Raw genomic sequence first — 21,039 nt, forward strand, 5'->3', positions numbered from 1 at the left:
CATTTTACCTATAGCCTTTCTCACAGGGCTTCTAACCTTGACATTTCATTATTGGAAGATCTATTTTCAAGGCCGCTAGAGGTAGCTAATGAAGCCTGTGAAATGATTGATCAACAAACAACTCAGAGAGCAAACTGTGGTAAGGACCTGTCTATTCTATCTTTGAATAACTAGTTACTAACTAGTCCTTGTAAGGTGTTGACCATCCACAAGGGCCAGGAAAGATTAACAAATTCAGATGCAGTACAATATTTACTTTCTTTATACCATTAAATATTGCAGAATGCCCTTATATAGTCTTTGTATCACATAGTATTCATTCACATCCTCCTCCTCCTCCAAATAAGCCTCCGCAGCTTATACTAGATGAGATTTTGGACCTTATTTGAAAGATGCAGAGTCCTGACTTGACCCCTAGTAAGTACAGCTAGTTCACAACTAGTTGAGCATGTGCTAAACTAGTTTAGGTTTATTTCTACAGAGTCCGGCACTGAAACAGTTTTGCCAAAAATATAATGGCCAGACTCTTTCACAAATCCATAATAGCTTTGTAAATCAAGACCGATTTGCAGCTATTATAGCAAAGGAAAAGGCTTTACTATATCCTAAAGGCCGTGGCCTTGCAGGTGTACACTGCGAGTTGGATCGGCATCCAGAATATCAAGTATATAAACTAGTTCATAACTAGTTCTCTGCTAATCATACTTAGGAATATGTTCGCAGAATCTATACAGACCATGATATTGTCATGATTATTTGTGGATTTAATAAGCAAATCCAGCTCCTTGGATCCCTTGATTCATTTGAAGTTGATATGTCTTATAAACAAGTTAAAGGGGACTTTAATAAGGTTATTTTTGCAACCTTTTTACCTCAGCATGGGAAGAGTAAGTACCTGAACTAGTTATAGACTAGTTCTACATAGCTAACAACTACAGTTATAACTTTACTTCGGGTTTTCATGGATCATGAGTCAGCATTTAGCTATAAACTCCTCTTTACACGGGTCTTCCAGTTAATTGCTGATATCCAAGGATCTACAACACAATTCTTTTATCTACATAATAGGGGACTTAAGGCTATTATTACAGATATATGTGCAAAGCAGATGTCAGGTAAGAGCAGCCCCTAGTTATTATATAGACTAGTTATTAACTAGTATACAGGACTTGGCCATTACCTGCAAGAGCTTGATCCTCTTCAGCGTCCCTGGACATGGCAGCTTATGAATATTCTGATTTTATGCCGGGTTCATTTTCTAAGAACTATTTCTAAACTAGTTCAACAGACTGGAGATCTATCTGATTATCATTCTTCAGCTAGATGTCGGATGGAAAGCCTTCTTACTTGCTCAACCCGAGAGGAATACTTTCACCTGATTGAATTATTAGAAGGTAAGGATCTTACCCAACTAGTTGGGAACTAGTTCTAACTGTTATACAGCTCACGAAACCCCTAAAATTGCAGAGTAGGCAAGGCATAAACAGCATTCAGTTATTGCTGCAGGTTTAAATAAAGCCTGTAGCCTGATAAAGCCAGAATATTTTGAGAAAATTAGGAATATTACAAATACAGTGGAGCAAAGCCATTATAAGTCATATTATATGGGAACTTATGACTCGTTATTAGGAGCGACCTTGAGGTAAGAACTAGTTGTCAACTAGTTATGATTGCAACTGATATCTCTAGCTCCCGAATCCTTGACCAGCGTGATATTGACCAATATCTTGCTCAAAATCAATATAGAACTAGTCATTTATCACAGATCACAAGTATGGATACCCGGTTTTATAATAGTATCAGGCATGAAGGCAAGTTATTTTTCACCTATTTAAACTAGTTACTAACTAGTTACCCCAGGCACACGGAAACAAAAACGCCTGGCTCAGGATAATGAGCTAGTTCTATCTTCAGGTGAAGATAATAGTATTCTTTTTAGGGTGAGTTCTTCAGGATTCATTCCTCCACGCCGATCTAGTTCCCGTGGTCAAGGTTCAAGATCTAGATCACGGGGAAGCAGGTTTGTACTATAAACTAGTCCGAAACTAGTTTATGATGATTCTAACTTCTAAAAAGTTCTCGTTATAATACACCAGCACATCAGTCACCATCCAGGTCTTCTTCAGAGTATGCTATTCTTACTTGTTGAAACTAGTTCTGGATTAGTTCCGCTGACCCCAGGTTCTACATTTTAGAACACCTATCCTCCAGCAATCAGCTACAGTGAATTTACAGGTTCAAAACCTTGAGCTGCAAAGACAACAACTTGAACTAGAAGCTCAACAAGTTTAAATATGAAAGGAGAAGGCAGAGGCTGAAAAATTAGAGCTTGAAAATATGCTTCGTTGACGAGAGTTGGGTCTGGACTGATTAAGAAATCGTGGAACTAGTTAGCAACTAGTTAAAAGACCTCGTTACTCTCGGCCTCCTCTTCATCCTCGTAAGGCTCAAAGAGCTCAAAGTGGTCACAAACATCCAGATTAGCCTCCCTACAGCAGTCTAAACTAGTTAGTAACCAGTTAATGTATTTTACTTTAGATTGCTGCATACCTTTTGCCTTATCTGCTTCCTTGCATGCATCACAAGGGACTGAATAACCCTGCTCACGAACATATTTTTTGACTGCTGACTGGTTTATCTATAACTAGTTAGCAACTGGTTTTAAAGCATTGTAGAATAATCATACCTTTCCGTCGCGACGGCAGGGGATCTCAGGCTTCCCTACCCCATCCTCTTGTCTTGCATCATAGGCTTCGAGCACGGCTTTGTAAAATACTGAACTAGTTAGGAACTAGTTCTGGCAACAACAATCTTGCTGTAATTACCAATCACATCATCCTCCTCTTTTGCAGTAGGACGGCCACCTCCTTCTTTCTCTAAGAGATCGAATTTATCCACGTGCGCTTTTCTGATGTGCTTCTTGAGGTTGTTTGTGTTCAGAAACTGAGTCTGGAACTAGTTAGTAACTAGTTGTAGGCGAACAGTAATAGCAGCAGTACGGAATTGGTGCATGCAGGGGCGCGGCAGTAAATCTCTCCGACATGTGGAATCAGGTAGCCGTGATTCTAAGAAGAATTAGTTAGCAACTAGTTTAATCATATCACTCATGGTGGTTTCTTAAACTGGTTCGCAAGCTCACATCTGCCTTGAAGTCAGGAAGGTCTAATTCAGCTTTCGAAATCTTAGTATATCAAATGTAATTAGGGTCTTTCTTGACTTTGGCCATTATGGGGGCACGGGGATTAGAATATGGTGTTAGCATGTGGTATTCAAGTTACGTGCATTGTATTGACCTCAAACGACCGCGGTCGCTCTAAGCGAGGTCAGGTGAGCGCACGGACCCTCAAGGTCGCCTGAGGTTTTAGCGCGGTCGCCTGAGCTGTAGTCACGCCTTATGCAAATGTCTGGTGTTGATATCACATGACATCATTCCTCATCTGGTATCCAGTGCGAAAATCATCACAAAGGTGGCCAAGCCCGCTAGCCATCAGCATCGATATCTTCGCGGTCGACCAGACTCCCTGGTCGACTCCCCGCTCTCTATACAGGATTTTCAGGTCAAGTGGCCGGGCAAATGAACGTGATGATAGTTTTGGCCCATCGCTAGGGCTGCCGCTAGGTGAAGGTCTCGTCCACATACATGTCGCCGGAATCTGTCTCGCGACGCGGACAGGAAACTTGCTTTTTGTGTCCTTGGGGTATATAAGAAGCGCGACGGAAATACTGCAAGGCCTTCGATTCAACATCAGTACATGTCAGCAAATTGGCGCAATGGCTCGAGAAGCCTTATTGGCTGAATGCTGGGTCCCAGTCCTGCAGGACCCGAGCCCAACTTGCACAAGGACAATACCTAGGCATTTGCACTCCCGGGAATACCACAACAACCAATAGGAACGATATGGCGTGTGCCAAGGCGTTCAGGGCGATATTAGGCAAGAGAAGCAATTAAATGATGCCTCGGAACGCAGCAAGACATGTGTGAACACACTGGCCATTGACCAATAGACGGCCCTTTACCCCGGGATTCCTTTCGCATGGTTCCTTTTCTGATGCGGGGAGGGGGCAATTTAGACTGCCACTAGGGTGAGGATTGCTCTGGGGTAGTATTGAAGTTGGGATCTCATGAGGGCTCAATGCGGTGGTAATTGAGATAAATCCCCAGCCCGTCCATCGTTCCAGTTCAGTCGTTTCGCCAGTGATACTCGTTCCTGCAGACACCGCGCTGATCCTCTCCGCTCCTTCGCTGTTGATCGCCATTCGCTGTTTACCAACATCATGCGCTTCCACATCCCCTTCCTCCTGGCGATCTTTGCCATTGCCCAGGCATCGCCAGTCGCAGCTCCACATGAGCTTGTCAGACGCGACGGCGCCGCCGTCATCGATGCCGTCAACATCGTCACAGAGTCCATGATCGCCCTCAACAACACCGTGACCGCCTACAAGGGCGGGTTTCTCGGCACGTTTACAGCGCTGAAGATCGAATTCCAATCTATCGCACTCAGCAACGACTTGCGCGATGCGATCTCCACGACCAAGTCTTCTGCAAACTTCACCGAAGAGGAATCGCTCAACGTCTCTGGGGCGTTTCTCGAATTGCAGCCAAACATCGACTCTACCCTTGACAATATCGTCTCGAAGAAGCCGCAGTTTGATAATGGGTTGCTAGGTATTGGGAGTCTGGCGTTTCTGGTCAGGTCGAACCTGGAGAAGCAGAAGGAACTAGCGGGTGAGTTGGGCGACGCGGTTGTTCTGAAATTGACGAAGACCTATGCGGTCATTGCGCCGCTGCTGAATGCCCAGATTCAGGCAAAGTTCGAGGAGGCTATTGCGGCGTTCGAGTAGTGACACCTGATTGCTGTGCAAGATTTCTCGGGGTTATTCAGGAAGCAGTGGATTTCATAACGAAGTCAGTCGTCCAGTTAGCCTGTACATAGGTTCTAATCAAGCTTGACTACCACCGAGAAAGACCTCTCTCTTCTCATATGTTATCAATCTCGTATGTTATCATTATGTTCCATATAGAAATGGTTAGTAGATGACATTTGGATAGGTCGGTGGCATACGGGCAACCTCCACCATATTACCCAACGCATTATACATTAACATAGACAATTTACGCCCCCAGAGCTTCCAGAAGTGCCTTTCCCACTCCCGTCGCACTTGCCGGATTCTGTCCCGTGATGAGCGGACCGCCCAACTCCTTCACCTGACTGACCACAACCTTCTCTCCCCATGGCTGATCAGCCTTGACATACTTGCCGCCCGATTTCTTGTTCAGCTCATCCTCCAGCATAAACGGCATCACCTTGGACAGATCGACCTGGTCCTCCTCCACATTCGAGAACCCGGTGACTTCCGCATCTGCGACGAGCGGTTTGCCGGAGGGTGTAGTGACATTCACGAAAACGCAGGGACCGTGGCAGACAGCGCTGACTGGCTTCTTGGCCTTAGCAAAGGACTGGATTAGCGCAATGGAGGTTTTGTCAGTCACGAGATCGAACATTGCTGTTCACCGACAGTCGTTAGCATTTCAACCCCTGATTCTTGAAGGCTAGTGGGGAATCATACGCCCATGACCTCCGACATAGAAAATGGCATCGAACTCTCCCTTCTCCGCGCGGGGGAGCACCTCCTCCAGCTTCAGTGTATTCTTCCAGAGAGATTCCTGCTCTTTCAGGAACCTGGCGGAGACGGGGTCGTTCTCGAACATTTTCACAGAGGAGGGATCGAGAGGGGCAGCGCCGCCTTTAGGCGAGGCGATTGTGAGTTCGGTCTTGGAGTGCAGGACTTCCCAAGGGTGTGCAAACTCAGGCTGTATAACAGAGTGAATGGTTAGTGTCCGAATCCTGCACTTGGGTATAGAAGGGTAAGAGTGTTGCGCACAAGGTACCATCCTGTAGGATGGTTGTTGGCTTCGATCTTGTCGAAGGACGTAAGGACAACGAGGACTTTGGGGGCCATTTTGCGTGAATTGGGAGTATTGGTCTCTTTCTTGAGAGAGAGATAGACAATAGAAGTGTTTGTTTTAAGTATTTGTCTAATTGATGAAAGAAGCAGCTGGAAGTGCTCGGAGCTTATAAATACAGCTCGGCAGGGCGGGGCGTTGACATCATGATCAACATAACCAGCCCGAGGCTTTCTAATGGAACCCACTTTGAAATGCCGAATGAGCACCTTGGTGACTGGCAAGGTGAGTTTTGTGCTTTGGAATTGGCTTGGACTGCATGCAATGCATGCAATGCATGTTGTAGCTGACGGGCGCTAGCTACCGTTTAGTTAGCTTGTCTTGCACACGCTAGGATCTTTAGCATCCCTTCTGCACTCTGGCTAGGCTTGCAAGCCCGGCCAGTTTGTGTGCATGACTTACCTAAGTGTGGAGCTCCAGCGGACTTAACTTCCAGTTGATGATAGCTGATTATCCTTGACCATTCGTATTGAGCATTTCTACTGTTCTCAATCTCAGAGCATCCTGGCCAGAAAAGAAAAAACAATAAAAATCTAAAAATAAAATACAAATGAAGGCAAAATAATTTACGGTAGAATAAAATTACCGATGCCATCCTTTATAACTGCCGCTGATACTGAGGCTTCTCAGCTGGAATTGTTCACTCGATCCGTTTCAATATGCGTCCTTTAAAGTATTTCCAGCTGAAAAGCGTCACGACTGAGCTCTAGGATTCGTCCGCGTATCTCAAGATCCGCATGGTGGTTAACCGCCTTAGGAATACCTGGAGATGTAACTATATGTACTTACCACAAAGGGGCAAGCATAATCCTCGAATCCACAGGAGGGGGTGCACAGCTAGATACGTCTATAGAGTAAGTGCATATAAATTAAGAAGATTGTTATATTCCATCTGGTAAGGTTACGGTCTTGGGACATGGGTGATAAGGCCGAGACTGGAGGGCTAGTACCATGATTGAGAGGGAAACGGGAGGAGGGACATCTTTGGCTACTGCAGGTGAAGGCTCCCTGGCAAAAATGATGAGAAAGGTAGAGTTTGGATGCGGTACATTAGCTACCTAGAACTCATCAATGAACCAGGAATCTAATGCTTACTGCTCCACAACTGGATCTCTCTGAGCAATTCTGATGCATAAAAGTATCAAATGTGTCAGTGTGGAGTATACAGCGGCCGAGCACAAAGAGTGATACGAGGACGAGACATCCTGTCCCCTACTCCTCTGGATGCCGCTCCATCATTCTCCAGGTTCCAGACATCCTGTGAATCAAAGTATCCGAGGTACGAGGTCAGTGACGGCTACGACAAAGCGCGGAGTCTGAGGAACATGACGATGTATGGGGCCTGGAAATATCATTGTAAGGAAATAGACTCTACAAGTCAGGCGTCTTGAGAATGTCTAATATGCAGAGTGGTCATGACCAACGTACATGCGTCACCAATCCCGCTGTATCAACAATTATCCGAGACAAAGGTCTGGGTGGGATGACTTGGACGTTGAGGTTTGGCGCCCATGGCTTCCTACCCCTCCTGTATTGTCTCTAAGAGGGCAGTATACGATTTCAGTTTGAGTGCGGGCTGGGTAAAGGTGTGTATAATCTACCTAGCTTCTAGGTTCTAGCTACAATTGGAATTTTCGTTGGCGCCAGGGCAGCAACATAGTTATCTATTTTCTCTAAGTAGAAAGTGCGGCGCATATTTTCCTTGGTCACAGAGGCGGCTGATGTAGGTAGTCAGCCAGCCTCTTGGAGTAGGTAGCTAAAGTATCCTCACTCAGCCCCTCGCACAGCGCCTAGCGTCTTGGTCAGCGCTAAATGCACCAGGTTTTCCATATCGGGCTATCGCCGCGACAGATGGAACGCAAGGCTAGCTGCTTACTGCGCTCTGGGCTATCAGGTGTCTGGGTACTCATTCCCGTCCCTGCCGTTCCAGCTGGATGATTCCGTGATATAAAGAGGGCCCCCTGTCCAGATACAAACTGCTCCAGTCGGTCTTAGTTTATGTACTCCCTCTCCAGCAATAAGCATCCCAAAGCTCATCAAGTACCAAGCACCAAGCAGAATGTCTGGCCCCCACGACCCCTATAAGAAATACGTTAGCGGCGCCCACCACGCCGCCGACCTCGCCGGCGCCGCCAGCGGCGTCTCGAACCCCATGGGTTCTATCCAGAACACCCAGGCCGCGTATCACACGCACAAGACTATGAAAGCTGTATGCACTCCTACCCCTTGGACGCGGCCCGTGGCTAAGTTAGTGAACTCGATGTCCAGCAACTCAAAGGCATGCGCAAGGCGGTGGCAAACAATGACCGCGCGAACCAGGCGAGGCGCGAAATGAATAGTGCGCAGGTGCAGGCGAGTAGCCTGGTGTATGGACAGAATGGGATTACAAGGGAGAACGGATGGGTAAAGGATGCGGATGGGAATATTAAGTATGTGGGGAAGAAGTAGGGCTTAAACTGGACCTTGTGCAGTTCAAAATAGAGCTGGGTAGAATTGGAGTGAATGAGGCCAATTTCGCCTTGGTTATGGTTCTGAATTTTGAATATCCTTTCACGTGTAAGGTAGAGTGATATCACTTGTCTACTTGAACATATGACGACGATGGGTGAAGTCCCGTCACGGTGACATTGTTGCGGAAGCGCCTCCATTGTATTTATGCTTAGGCTCAGATTTAATCTTTATTGACAGGATTTTTGCTATCCGGCAATAATCTTGTATATTTGTTGGGATTATAACTCATCATCTCTCCTGCTCCCAACCTCTCGTATATATATGCGAGAGAAAGAAGATACAATGGCTCCCTGCCCGGTCAAGTATGGACTAAGCACTTATCCACCTTGCCTCCGACCTGCCCCTTCGCCCAGACGGAGTATCATACTTTAGAACCGACTTATCCAGTTTGAAAGGCGTAGTCAAGATGGAAATATCCTCGTCAATACCCCACCCCTTCCCACTCATTTTGTCAAAGTACTCAGGCCGCTGGAACAGGTCAGGCCGGGCTTGTTTCACCGCAGCAAGCGTCTTGGTAATCAAGCTATTCATCTCGTCGTAGTGACGGAGATGCAGCTCCTTATGCTGGGCGCGTAGAGCTTTCTGGATCTCCGGTGTTTGCTCGCCCAGTCGGTAGTACCAGATGTTGTACTGCGTCAGTGAGACATCTATGTCGAATGTCGTGTCTGATTGTGTTCGGAGAAGTAACGCGTGAGAGACGGCCGCTGCACCCACAAGTCCCATTTGATAGTCCGAGTTTGCTTGGGTTGTCCCACTGTTAGAAACAGGTCGTGTTGGGAGAAGGGAAGAACATACGCAGTAAAGGCACAACAGGCTCACTCAGCCCCAGGAACTTTCCCTGCAACCACGAAATCCCAACGAGACAATCGCTGACCTGCTGCCATCCGGATCGATACGAAAGCGGTCCTTTCCAGCCGTAGCAGTTCTCCCTGACGTAGATCAAGCTCGGGTTGATCTTCCTCAGCGACTCAGCGTCAAAGCCCAGTTTCGCCAGCACGCCGGGTCGGTACCCGTCGATCAAAATGTCGGCAGATTCGACAAGCTCAGAGAGCTTCTTTTTACCGGCCTCGCTTTTCAAGTCGAGGTTCGTGTCCCGCTTTCCCGTACTAAGCTCGACCCAGGTTGCGGCGACGTCAGGGAGGTTCTCCCACGTCACCTTGAGGACCTCTGCACCGAGCACAGCGAGCATCTTGGAGATCACAGGAGCGGCAATGACGCGCGAAGAATCGATGACCCTGATACCCGCCAAAGGCCGCGAGGGGTCCCTCGTCTCCGGCCAGGATTTTCGAGGCGCGGAGCGCGGTTTGAGTGTATAGAGAGGCTCTTTGCCCATGATCTGGCCCTGAACAGGGTGAAGTGCTCAGCAAACGTGCAACGAAAAGCAACGACGGGAAAAGACATGGATGGTTGATCATACATGTTCCGACGCAAAGAACTCCTCTGGCGTGTTACAGATCACGCCAGCTTGTCTGTACTCCTCGTTCGCAACACGGTCAATCTCCTCGGAATCCCACTGAGCAACTCGCTCCATGTATATCTTTTGTGCCTCATCGTGGGAGACTTCCTGTTCTGGAACCCCGACCATCCGCATAGTTGGACCCGCGTTCATAGATCCGTGTAAATGAAACCACCGTCCGTCTTTGGTCTTATATACATTCGTGCACTGCCGGTGGATCGGCTTTTGCATATCATATAAGTCGGCCTTGGCGAGCTCCTTTGCGATGACCGGGTGTGCAAGAGCAGAGGTCCCGCCTACAGAGGGCAGGATGATGGACATGAGGAATAGAGATGCCACATCTCTACCCTCAGTATGTTTAGCAAAAAAGAAAAAGGCATAAAACCACAAACCGGAACGCATACGAAAGATAACAATAAAAATATATATAAAAAAAATAAAAATAAAAATATAAATAAAAACAAATAACAGTAACGTACGGATAAAAATAAGAGTAGATTGAATAAAAACGGGTTGGCTTACGTATCCACAGTTATCTCCTGGTGATCAACGCCATAGCGGTCCTTGGAGACTGCGCTGGCGATAACCCCCACCAGAGCATTTAAGGCTGAGCTGGACTCGGTGATTTTCAGCGGCGTTGGGATGAAGGGGGTACTATCGCCGACGAATTTCACTCTCTTGGCTGCTTCTCTGAAGGAAGCGGGTATATCGAGAGCTTTGTTGTTGAGCAGATGCTCTTCGAGCACTCGGGCTGCTTCGGCTTGAATGGAGTACGCCGCCATATTAGGTGTTCTCGAAGAGATTGAAGAGCTTAGCGTGGTTAGAACTGATCATGAAGCGGGGGATGGGATGCCTTTGTATGTACCAAGCAATGCCGATACCCGAGGTCGGTGGTGGAGAGAAGAGCGTGGCCCACGCGGGATGCCGTGAAACATTCTTAAGGCTTGGGCTCACTGCTCCCCCTGGCAGCAATATACGTTGAGTGAATGCTCTGGTTGACGACTTGACGAAGCTATGGCCCTAGACAAACCGGACATGTCCACACTTGACCGCGAGCATGATCAGGCTTCCCCAGTCTTCATCGATGTGAAGCATACAAGGAAGCTAAGCATGCTGATCGTTGAATCCGGTTGTTTACTAGGAACAACATAGGTGCTTTTCAGATTAAGCTAGTCTCATCACTGCAGCAGTACGATCCAGTATGGTCCCACGAGGAAAACCATTCCAAGTGTCCCAGCAAGCACTAGGAGGCGTAGCCGGCAGTTTTTCATTAACGGCAGAATGGCATGTTGTTGATCGGAGATGTTAATCAAATATAGCAAGATAATCCCAACAGCATTCACCTGCGCAGATAAGTATTAAGTTCCTAAGGGAATAATAATGCAAAGACGAGCCAGGGCAATTGCCCTAAAACGACCTCGAGGCCTCGAGTGAGACGCACGAGTTCAAATTTGACGAGATTATAGGCTTGTTTGGTAGACCGCTGCCGCACGCTCGTATCTTATATGACTTTATTCTATCCAGTTTAAATCCAGCAGCGGCAGCAGCAGCAAAGTTAGAGATCCGCAGTTACTGAAGAGACAACCGAGACAACCGAGACGATAGCCGCCTATGGCCGATCAATCCGATACACTACCTCTGCGACATTCAGGTACGCCTCATACTCGACCTCCCCGCCGTTATCCGTCTCTAGATCGTAATGATAGTGACCACCTTTCCGACACCCTTCCAGGTCAAAGCAATGCGTATGTTCCATCCTCAATTGCAGCCCTTCCGGGTCCGCACTATGGAAGACGGTCAAGCAAACCACCGGCGCTTCGCTGGTATGATACTTTAGCCACTCCTGCTCTAGGACCCTCCGATCTTTGAACGGCAGGTCCTCTGGAGCAGGAAAGTCCGGCATGACATGGAATCTGGCCTTTCCCGCCTTGAGGAGAAATACGCCGCCCATACTGATCGGATGAGAGTCGCCGTACGCCGCGAGCAGTCCAGCGCGGATGGAGCTGGTGAAATTGGCCGGTCCAGTCCTTCCTCGCGCTGTGATCTTGAGCACTGGTCCGGGCAGGCCGCTGGAGCCGAAGAGGTTCACCATCAGTGCGCAGTTCGCGCTGGGGGCACGCCAGCAGCTAACTGAATCGACTTCGCCTGCGACGACCTCGACAATTCGAGTTTCATTGACAATATCCACACAATCAGGGTTTCCTAGATCCAGCTCTTTCACACCCTCTCTAGCCTGCCAAGCAACATTCGGCGCAAGTTCTGCATTATGTCCGATATCCTGAAACGGCGCCGCGCCTGCACCAAGAACAAAACCTCTTTCGGCAGACATCTCCATATCTCGCGCCAGTGACAGCAGAGAATACTTGGCATTGAAGTTAGGACTTGGAAAGAGATTAGCTTGGCCTCCTACATCTGCGATGCGAGGGTTCCCGCTAAGACCGGAAGCAGCGAGGCCGTACGGGGGCTTGCGGAGGTCGGGGCATTGGGTCACTGATGCGCTTGCATGGGCGAAGTTCTGCTGGAGCGCCCGTGCAATTATCGAGCCGAGCTCTGACAGAGGAGGCGGGTTCCGGGCGCTTGCTGTGACTGACATTAGGAGACAGAAAATTAGGTGTAAAGGGGTGATCAAGACGTGCGGCAGAGTTGGGGTATGAGATCACAATGCGGGGTTATCCTCGGCTGCGGTATCCGAATCCCTAAGTCATGCTTCGATGATATGCAACTTGGGCTTCAATAATCAAGATCTGACTTCCAAAATTCTGACTTTCGTTGAAAAAGCTCATCAAGCGCATTGGTACGTCCATAGTGAAGTACAACTAAAAGTGCAATAGACAAGCTGCAGACTACTGACATAGTACTGAGAATAGCTTCGGCTGCAAATTGCCTAATAACTAACTATATATGTTGATTAAATTCAAATATTCATATGCACATACAAATTATAATATATATTTATATTTATTTCTTACTGAATAATAAATGTTCTCTAATACTGCAAGCTTCCCCTTGATAAACCCACTCCAGGTGGAATTCCCACCCTCGACTTTCGATCTTGGAATTGAGTTGAGCCTCAGTATCCATGATGCTCTAAAGGGGTCTTATGTTGAAGGAGATGCCTGGACTCGACGGGAGAAAAAGGAGAGGCAGGACAAATGCTGATCCTTAGCTCGAGGATCTATTCATCACATCTATATTGTTAAGGGACGTATTTAGATGGATCTTCCTATCTAGACGTGCCGTACGTACAAGAAGGAATCGCTAAAGAAGAAAGGAGAAAGAAGGATTGTTGTTGTGAGGAAGTCTTGTAGGTGGCTCACCGCCTTCAGGACAGCGCAGGCCTTGGCCGAGTCACTAAGGTCTAAGGTCCTTGTATAGGCAAAGGACCCATAACAGTACCCCCCCCCTTTCTTCATGTAGGAAGTACAGGTCATAGGGGTAGGTCATGTCGCTTTAGCCTTTATGTATGCATCTCTGTTTAGTGAGCCGTCCTGAAGTCTATACTGTTTTGTACGATCCAGCCACTCATCCAGAGCTTGTGCTTCCTCCAAAGCTGTGGCAGCTTCCCAGGTTGGCCGAGCATAGCCTGACCATTTCACTAGGTATTCCAGCCGGTGACCTCTCCCGTATCTCCTGGGACGTTCGTCCAGGATTTTCTCTACCATGTATTCTTTCTCGCCGTTCACAATGATGCCAGGGGGCTGGGTATCATCATTCTTCTGGGAAGGAAGTGGATCTGATGAAGCCAGCCGAAGCAGGTCCACATGGAAGACTGGATGGATCCCTGGGGGTGTATTCAGCCGTACAGCATGGCTGCCCACCAGGCCTATAACCTCATACTTGGCGTTCTTCCAGTCCAGTTTCTTGCTGGGTCGGTCCGTACAGATGTTCTTCAGACTTAGCCAGACCTTATCTCCCACTTGGTAGTTTGTGGCCGGGCTCCTGTGTTTATTAGCCTGATTCTCTGCATTCTGTTGGGAATAGGCCATGGAGGCTTGAGCCCAGTCTAGGGCTTCCTTAACTTTCCGTACAATAGCTTCCCCTTTCTGGATAGGACTCTTGGCTGGTTCTTCGGCTAGTTGCTCTACCTCCCTCGGTAGGGCTAAATGGGCTGAGGTTATACCCATGGCTTAGGTAGAAGGGGCTGACCCCTGTTGCTGTTGATGTACGGCCATTAATTGCTAGCTCTGCAAGTGGGAGTAACCTGTTCCAGTCCCTCTGGTCATAGCAGGTATAGATGCGGAGGTAGGTCTCCACTGTACTGTTCATCCTCTCTGTTGATCCATCAGTCTGGGGGTGATGGGCTGTAGATAGTCGGCGGTTAATCCCTGTCAGGGTACATATGCGAGCCCATGTATTACTTGTAAACTGGCTTCCTCTGTCCGAGGTGATAGCCTTCGGGATCCCATGTTTGCTTATAAGTACTCGTACGAGGGCCCAGGCCACGCTCTCAGAGTCAATCTCTGACATTCCTTCTAGTATCACACCTTTGGTTAACCGGTCTGTGATAACCATGATGTTTGTACAACCTTCACTCTCTGGTAGGTCTGTGATGAAATCCATTGAAACCTCCTGCCAGGGACGATCAGGCACAGGGAGGGGCTTTAATAGTCCCTTTCTCTGGTCCCTCCAAGATTTCGTCCTTCCACATACATCACAGTTTCGGACGAATCTCCTGATGTCTTGGGACATGTTAGGCCAGAAATACTCACGGCTAACCAGCATATATGTTTGCTCCCGGCCAGGATGTCCTGTCAACATAGAGTCGTGCGCAGCTTGAATTATATTTGTACGGAGCTGTTCACTCCCAGGTACCCACCTCCTTCCGCGGAAGAGGATATAGCCTTGGGCGTCTAATTGGCATTCCGAGGTTCCCACTTTCAACTGTAGATGTGGGGGAAATTTCCTTGCTCCATCCTTCAGGCACTGTATTGCCTCATTGTACCCTTTATCCCTGCTTGAGTGCCTCTTTCCACATGTCACCTTTCTCACACGGCTCGCGTGGTGGCTCTCCGGTTGGTTGAAGGGGTGGCAACTACCATTTTTCCCAAGTGTTTTTTACTAAAGAGTTGCATCGTACGAGACTTGACCCTGTCATCTTTATCATCAGGCATGTCTTGGTCTCTCCGTGAAAGTGCATCAGCTCTCTGATTGGCTGACCCTTTCCTATATACTAACTTGAAGTTGAACCGGCTGAGAAATAAGGACCATCGTACGTGCCGCTCTGTCAGTTTCCTTGGGGAGAAGAAGTACTCCAGGTTCTTGTGGTCGGTAATAACTTGGAATTCTCCACATGAGCGCAGTTCAGCATCCCAGGCTTCAAGACATCGTACAATTGCAAGTAGCTCCTTGTCATAGATCTCGTAGTTGCATTCAGCTGGGGAATTCCTTTTAGAGAAGTAGGCACATGGGTGCAATTCCCCTTTTTCATTATATTGAGAGAGAACTCCTCCTGTATTATAACCTGAGGAGTCGGTCTCTACTACCGTACGGTAGGAAGGGTTGAAGGTTGCTAGGACAGGTCCAGTAATGAACTTTTCCTTAAGCAGATCAAAGCTATCCTGGCACTCCTTAGTCCACAAGAAGGGTGTTCCTTTCTTTGTCAAGTTGTTTAGTGGGCGTACGATCCCTGAGAAGTTAGGGATGAACCTTCGGTAGAAGTTGGCAAAGCCCAGGAATCCTCGGACGCCCTTTATAGTAGTAGGGGTTTCCCATTCCTTTATTGCTTTCACCTTCTCCGGGTCCATTTTGATTCCCTTCCCTGCCTGTATTATAAAGCCCAAGTACTTTGTCTCCTTGCACTCAAATTCGCACTTCTTAATATCCAAATATAGGCCTGCTTCTTCCAGTTTCTTCAAGACCATTCGTACGTGCTTCCGGTGCTGGCGGAGGTCCCCATTGGTATAGACAAGCACATCGTCAATATAGGCTGAGCAGAATTCATCTAGATATTCCCGGAGGGTCCAGTTGATGTATTTTTGGAAGGTACTCGGTGCGTTAGCCAACCCAAAAGGGGTGACTAGCCATTCAAAGAGCCCGTATCTCGTACGGAAGGCAGTCATCCATTTCCTGGCCTTTGGCTATGCGGATCTTGTGGAAGGCAGCAGACACATCCAGCTTAGTAAACCATCTGGCTTGTCCAATTTGGTTCAGTGTCTCATGGATCAGGGGCAATGGATAGCGGTCCTTCTTGGTAATGGCATTTAGAGCACGGTAGTCGACGCAGAACCGCAGTCCTCCTCCTGGTTTTCGTACAAAGAGTACTGGGGCTGCAGCTGGGGAATGGCTCACGCGGATAAAGCCTTTCTGTAGTAGTTCAGAGAGTGTTTTCCGGAGGACTATTAGTTCTTCCTGGGTCATGTTGTAAAGGGGGCCCCAGGGGACTTCAGGATCCTTCCCACTCTCCTCCCGTACGAGCTCGATTTTGTGATCAATCCCATCTCCCCGGTGCGGTGGTAGTTCTTCAGCTTTGTCTTGTTCGAAGAGCCTTAGGTATTTCCAGTATTGCCTTGGTAGCTTCGTACGGGGGTCAATATGTCTCTTTGGGGCCAGTGCCTTCTGTATATCTGCCAATGAGACCGCAAATATCTCGATATCTTGGCCATGGCACCTTTTCCTTTGTATAAATCCTCCCATGGTTGCAGCTGATATCTGTGCTATGTCCAGCTTCGGTAAGGGCCTCTTTGTAGTACTCCATAGACGGACTCCAGTAGTACGGAGGTACAGCCTGCCCCTCTTAGCCTCTAACCTTCCATCATGTTGCTCCAGCCAGGGGAGTCCCAAGATCAGGTCATAGCCCAGGTTATCGGGTATCACATAGAAGTAGGCTCCTTTTTCTGTATGCGCCCCGATGTCTAGCTGAACCTGTACAATCTTATTAATCTCCTCTATATTCCCGGTCACTCCCTTGAAAGGTTTCGGGTGGATAGGTATGGTAGGTATTTGATGTATCTTGACAAACTTGTCACTGATTACCCCATAGGTCAGGCAGCCTGTATCTATCATTGTACGAGCATTATAGGTATGGTTGACTAGTGCTTCCACCAAGAATGGGGGGGTATTCATGCGCGAGCTGTTGAAATCTTGCCAATCAAGTAGTATTTCTCTAGCTGTATAACCCCTCTGTACGCGACTTTGCACAGAGGTTATTCGTTTTCCGACTCGCTCTTGCTGTAGTCATCGATTTGGTCTTGTTCTTCCTGGACTGTGGCCACCTGCCTAGGGCGTCTGGTAGGTTTTATAGGGCACTCTCGTACGAAGTGGTCAGGATCGCCGCAGCGTAGGCATTTGCCCTCGGACAACCTCTTTTGCTTCTCCTCTGCAGGCGCCTGACTAGCTTTTCTTGGGGTCCTGGTCCCTTTCATACGGAGGGCCGCAACTTCCTTTTGTAGGGCTGCAATTTGAGCATGGGTGGCTTCCCAGTCCATTTGATCAGGGGTTCCGGTCCGGTCAGAGCCTCCTGCTGGTCTTGTACGAGCGACATGCATGGGGACAGCGGCGTGAGATCCTTTTCGTGTAAGCCTGGCCACTCTCTGGAGGTTGTGGTTGATTTCGCGCAGTTGATTGCAGTAGTTGTCGTACGAATCCTCCTGCCTAATACCAACCATGGCTTTTAGCAACTCAACATTAATTGCCGTGTCCAACAAGGCCTTCTTCTGGTTATCATCCCAATTAATCCCTCCAGCATTAAGAAGTTCTTCGTCAAATTCATTCAAGAACTCTTCAAAGTCACGTCTCCCTTGCTTTATTGTATTCACTCGTACAAGAGCCTTTCTCTGTCGGTCAGGGTCACCGAAGGCCTTGTCTAGTACCGCGGAGAATTCTGCCCATAGCACAGGAGTCTCAGATTTCTGGCGAGCCAAGAGCCATGGTAGCACACGCTGGCTGGCTTTTCCTCTCAGGCGGCTGTAGGCATAGTAAACTTGTTCCTCCTCTGTAGGGTAGCAGGCGGCGTCGATTGCAAACTTCGTACGAAGGTTCATCTGGAAAGGAGGGTAGTCCTTAGGGTCTTCTCCAGTAAAGGGTTCGACATCCGGGTGACGAGGACGGGGATAGCTTCGTTCGTAGGGGGTGGGCGTTGCAGATGTAACTGTAGTAGTAACTGGTGGATGGTTTCTCAGCTGCGAGTTCCGTACGGCCTGTAGTTCCGCCCGTAAGCTGTTATTCTCTTCTTGGAGCTGTTGTTTCTGAGTCCGCATCTCCGTACGGAGCTCCTGGAGCTGCTGTAGCAACAATGTGACACTTTCTTCTTCCATTGTCATAGTAAAAGGTCTCCTCATACTATTATTGAGATTAGTGAGCGATTCCTAATGTTAAGGGACGTATTTAGATGGATCTTCCTATCTAGACGTGCCGTACGTACAAGAAGGAATCGCTAAAGAAGAAAGGAGAAAGAAGGATTGTTGTTGTGAGGAAGTCTTGTAGGTGGCTCACCGCCTTCAGGACAGCGCAGGCCTTGGCCGAGTCACTAAGGTCTAAGGTCCTTGTATAGGCAAAGGACCCATAACATATATTACCGGTATCACACGTTAGGGATCGTCCAGCATTATACTTTCCCTGCCAAATTCATCTGATACATTAACGGCAACGATCTGTACCAGCCCTACACCACGACAAGCCACCAGTAAGGATGTCTCGCGACCGTTCCAAGGCGGGAGCTGTGGCTGTACCATTGACATATCCCCGAGGCAGGACTGAGTGCCCGGAAGCTGGGCCTCTGGGGCCTCATCTGGCCACTGAGAGTCCTGCTTGGCAGCTCAGCCCAACTCCAGCTCCACTAGATCCAAAGGCTCAGCAGGCGCTGCGTCGCACCAAAAAGGGATTAGTATGATTCCCTCTGCGTCATATAAGAACTCGAGCCTTATAGATCAAAGCTCCTAAGCGACAGAACTGCTTTTAACAGATTACTCAATATCACTCAAAATGGACACCAAAATGAGCTACAACGGATATTCTGCCAATCCTCCCCCGACCTGGGCCCAGGAACCTCAATATGGGCAACCTCATCAGGCCTACCAACAGCCCTACCAACCCTACCAAGAACAGTACCCTGCGCAGCCTCCAGCCCAGTATCCACCACCCCATCCCGGTTACTCTCAGTCCTCGACGCCAGCATGGGGCTTGAATCCAAAATCGTACCCCCGCCGCCTCGAGGTCTCCTTTACCAGCTGGTCGGGCCGGCACATGCGTGTCACAGAGGGCACCCACGAAGGGCCCCTCGTCTACGCAGCCGATCTCAAGACCCGCCGGCCACATATGCTCTTCCAAGCGACCGGGACCGCCTGTCTCCCCGCTACAGTAGTCTTCCACAACTTCAGCCGCACTGTCGATATCACCATCAACGGCGAGGAATTGCCGATGCGCCCAACAAGCCATTGGAAGCACAGGTACGGTTTTAATTCGCGCGCTCTTCAGGGAAGACACCTTATTTGGAAACGAAGCAAGGGTTGGACAGGGATGAACCTGGAGTGTGTGGATGAGAATGGCGTCGTGTTTGCTAAGTGGATGGCGCATACTGGCTGGAGCGTGAAGAAGTCGGGCCGGCTCGAGATCTACGAGCCTGCTGCGGTCGGTGGCAAGGAAATGGCCGATGAGTTGGTTGTAACAGGGCTGGCCAATGTTTATCTGCTGCAGATACAGACGAACAGTGCAAACGCAGCTGCTGGCAGTGCTGCTGCGGTTTCCGCTTGATGTTTCTCTCTTCCCTTTCTCTTTTCCTTTCTTTCTTTCTTTGCTATGCTTACTTGTTCAATTTATTTCTCTCTACTTTTATTTATTTTTTGTCTGTTCTTGCTTGCGCCTGGTCGCTCTTGTTTCTTGGGAGTTGGAGTTTGGCTATTTGGTATCCGTCTTTTCCCAGCCTGTAATATATAGACTTTGTATATTAGCTTTATCTTATCAATGCCTTCGAGGCCTCAAGAAAGCTCAAAGATCTGGGGAATTAATATACAAAACATAGGATTCCCAATTCCTCTAAATGCAATAATTTCAGACTGAACTGCGCAGCCGCGCCTTAATCACTCTAATGTTCGAGCTCGTGAACCAGAAGCAACCTGCTCGAGATTATAGAAGTCGCTAGATGGGAGTCCAAAAAAGCATCATCTGATTTCTTGTAGCACTCTAAGTACTTACAATAGTGCCTAACTAGTCTACGAAGCTGCTTCATTATGATATAGCAGGTAGAAACCCTGCCCTCGACACCTGCGATTGTAATTACTAGACAACAGTGATAAGTAGATCGAAATCTGGGGTCATCCAGCCTATGCTCCAGGTGCGAATCCCTTGAAAAACAATGACAGCCCTCGAAGTCGAAGCAGAGACCTCGTGGGTCATGCCTGGTGGTAGCATGCAACATAAGGGCTAAGCGCAGGATAACCCATTTCTCTTCTCTGCCCATTCTTTCTCTTTTTAGTCTGGGTCCAAGCTCTAAGTATTATCATCATATCCTGTGCGTATAACGGCTGTGATAAAAAAATACTTGCTCATGTATACAGAAAAATATTCGCCGCCCCGCTGGGTTGATACCGATGCAGCCGCATCTCAGCAAGACCCAAGAAAGGCCAGCATCCAGGTTGTTTGAGCTGTCAGTCTAAATAAACCGAGTATAGTGGGCTGAGAAAGCGTCAATGAAGCGGTTTGAGAAACGAAGGACTTTTAGTAACATGGGAATAACCAGAGACAATCTAGCCAAAGCAAACCATCCCATCGTGTGGAAATGTAGAAATCAGAAAAAGCGGGCATCGTATACGAGGAGATGGTATAGTCATACATTCTAATTAACTCGCATAGTCATAAAAAAAATTCATCATGAATCAGCATACACACCCTACATCAGCCTGCCCGCAAGACCGCCCAACTCGCGAACATTTTACCACTCTAGAACTGCAAAACCCCGCCTGCAGTCAAGAAGATCGCAAGTGCAGTGACACAGAATCCTCCAAACGATGAGGACAGAACACCTGGAGAAGTATTAAAGAATGCCGTCGGAGTGCTGGTGGCAGGGGTTGTCTGACTGATACTCGGACTAGGGGTTGACGTCGCGCCGCTGGTGGGGAAGAGTGAGGCGAAACTGCTGCTGGCGGCCGTTCCACTTCCACTGGCGCCTGAAGCC

General features: G+C 48.3%; 9 protein-coding genes across 9 annotated transcripts, besides 1 other annotated feature; 5 read left to right on the forward strand and 4 right to left on the reverse strand.

The window, feature by feature from the left end:
* Positions 1-21,039: part of a sequence feature (contig 1.112 1..353724(1)) that runs on past the window's edge.
* Positions 879-2,072, forward strand: ANIA_11528 (uncharacterized protein; the record flags this gene model as incomplete). Its single annotated transcript, XM_050611116.1, has 7 exons — positions 879-887; positions 1,092-1,115; positions 1,289-1,394; positions 1,444-1,468; positions 1,630-1,642; positions 1,954-2,020; positions 2,050-2,072. 7 exons carry the CDS (start codon positions 879-881, stop codon positions 2,070-2,072), a joined length of 267 nt encoding a protein of 88 aa, XP_050467171.1.
* Positions 2,402-3,226, reverse strand: ANIA_06794 (uncharacterized protein; the record flags this gene model as incomplete). Its single annotated transcript, XM_659306.1, has 6 exons — positions 2,402-2,499; positions 2,551-2,638; positions 2,687-2,775; positions 2,826-2,955; positions 3,000-3,065; positions 3,218-3,226. The coding sequence occupies 6 exons, from the start codon at positions 3,224-3,226 to the stop codon at positions 2,402-2,404; spliced, it is 480 nt and encodes a 159-aa protein (XP_664398.1).
* ANIA_06795 (cell wall mannoprotein 1 family protein) lies at positions 4,276-4,962 on the forward strand (the record flags this gene model as incomplete). Its single annotated transcript, XM_659307.2, has 1 exon — positions 4,276-4,962. One exon carries the CDS (start codon positions 4,276-4,278, stop codon positions 4,840-4,842), a length of 567 nt encoding a protein of 188 aa, XP_664399.1. The 3' UTR covers positions 4,843-4,962.
* On the reverse strand, positions 5,114-5,992 carry ANIA_06796 (glutathione-independent methylglyoxalase; the record flags this gene model as incomplete). Its single annotated transcript, XM_050611117.1, has 3 exons — positions 5,884-5,992; positions 5,569-5,812; positions 5,114-5,505 (listed from the first exon to the last, which is right to left on the reverse strand). The coding sequence occupies exons 1-3, from the start codon at positions 5,959-5,961 to the stop codon at positions 5,114-5,116; spliced, it is 714 nt and encodes a 237-aa protein (XP_050467172.1). The 5' UTR covers positions 5,962-5,992.
* Positions 8,025-8,446, forward strand: ANIA_06797 (uncharacterized protein; the record flags this gene model as incomplete). The annotated part of the gene is made up of 3 exons (XM_659309.1): positions 8,025-8,174; positions 8,234-8,394; positions 8,437-8,446. The coding sequence occupies 3 exons, from the start codon at positions 8,025-8,027 to the stop codon at positions 8,444-8,446; spliced, it is 321 nt and encodes a 106-aa protein (XP_664401.1).
* Positions 8,688-10,714, reverse strand: ANIA_06798 (uncharacterized protein; the record flags this gene model as incomplete). Its single annotated transcript, XM_659310.2, has 4 exons — positions 8,688-9,216; positions 9,272-9,818; positions 9,894-10,275; positions 10,455-10,714. The coding sequence occupies 4 exons, from the start codon at positions 10,712-10,714 to the stop codon at positions 8,786-8,788; spliced, it is 1,620 nt and encodes a 539-aa protein (XP_664402.1). The 3' UTR covers positions 8,688-8,785.
* ANIA_10846 (uncharacterized protein) lies at positions 13,373-18,184 on the reverse strand (the record flags this gene model as incomplete). Its single annotated transcript, XM_050611118.1, has 5 exons — positions 13,373-13,975; positions 14,079-14,813; positions 15,146-15,917; positions 15,979-16,793; positions 17,186-18,184. The coding sequence occupies 5 exons, from the start codon at positions 18,182-18,184 to the stop codon at positions 13,373-13,375; spliced, it is 3,924 nt and encodes a 1,307-aa protein (XP_050467173.1).
* ANIA_06801 (uncharacterized protein) lies at positions 18,839-19,619 on the forward strand (the record flags this gene model as incomplete). The annotated part of the gene is made up of 2 exons (XM_659313.2): positions 18,839-19,315; positions 19,370-19,619. Exons 1-2 carry the CDS (start codon positions 18,852-18,854, stop codon positions 19,617-19,619), a joined length of 714 nt encoding a protein of 237 aa, XP_664405.1. The 5' UTR covers positions 18,839-18,851.
* On the forward strand, positions 20,221-20,508 carry ANIA_11529 (uncharacterized protein; the record flags this gene model as incomplete). The annotated part of the gene is made up of 2 exons (XM_050611119.1): positions 20,221-20,269; positions 20,423-20,508. 2 exons carry the CDS (start codon positions 20,221-20,223, stop codon positions 20,506-20,508), a joined length of 135 nt encoding a protein of 44 aa, XP_050467174.1.

This window comes from Aspergillus nidulans, chromosome I (assembly GCF_000011425.1).
Source record: "Aspergillus nidulans FGSC A4 chromosome I".
Lineage (NCBI taxonomy): Eukaryota > Fungi > Ascomycota > Eurotiomycetes > Eurotiales > Aspergillaceae > Aspergillus > Aspergillus nidulans.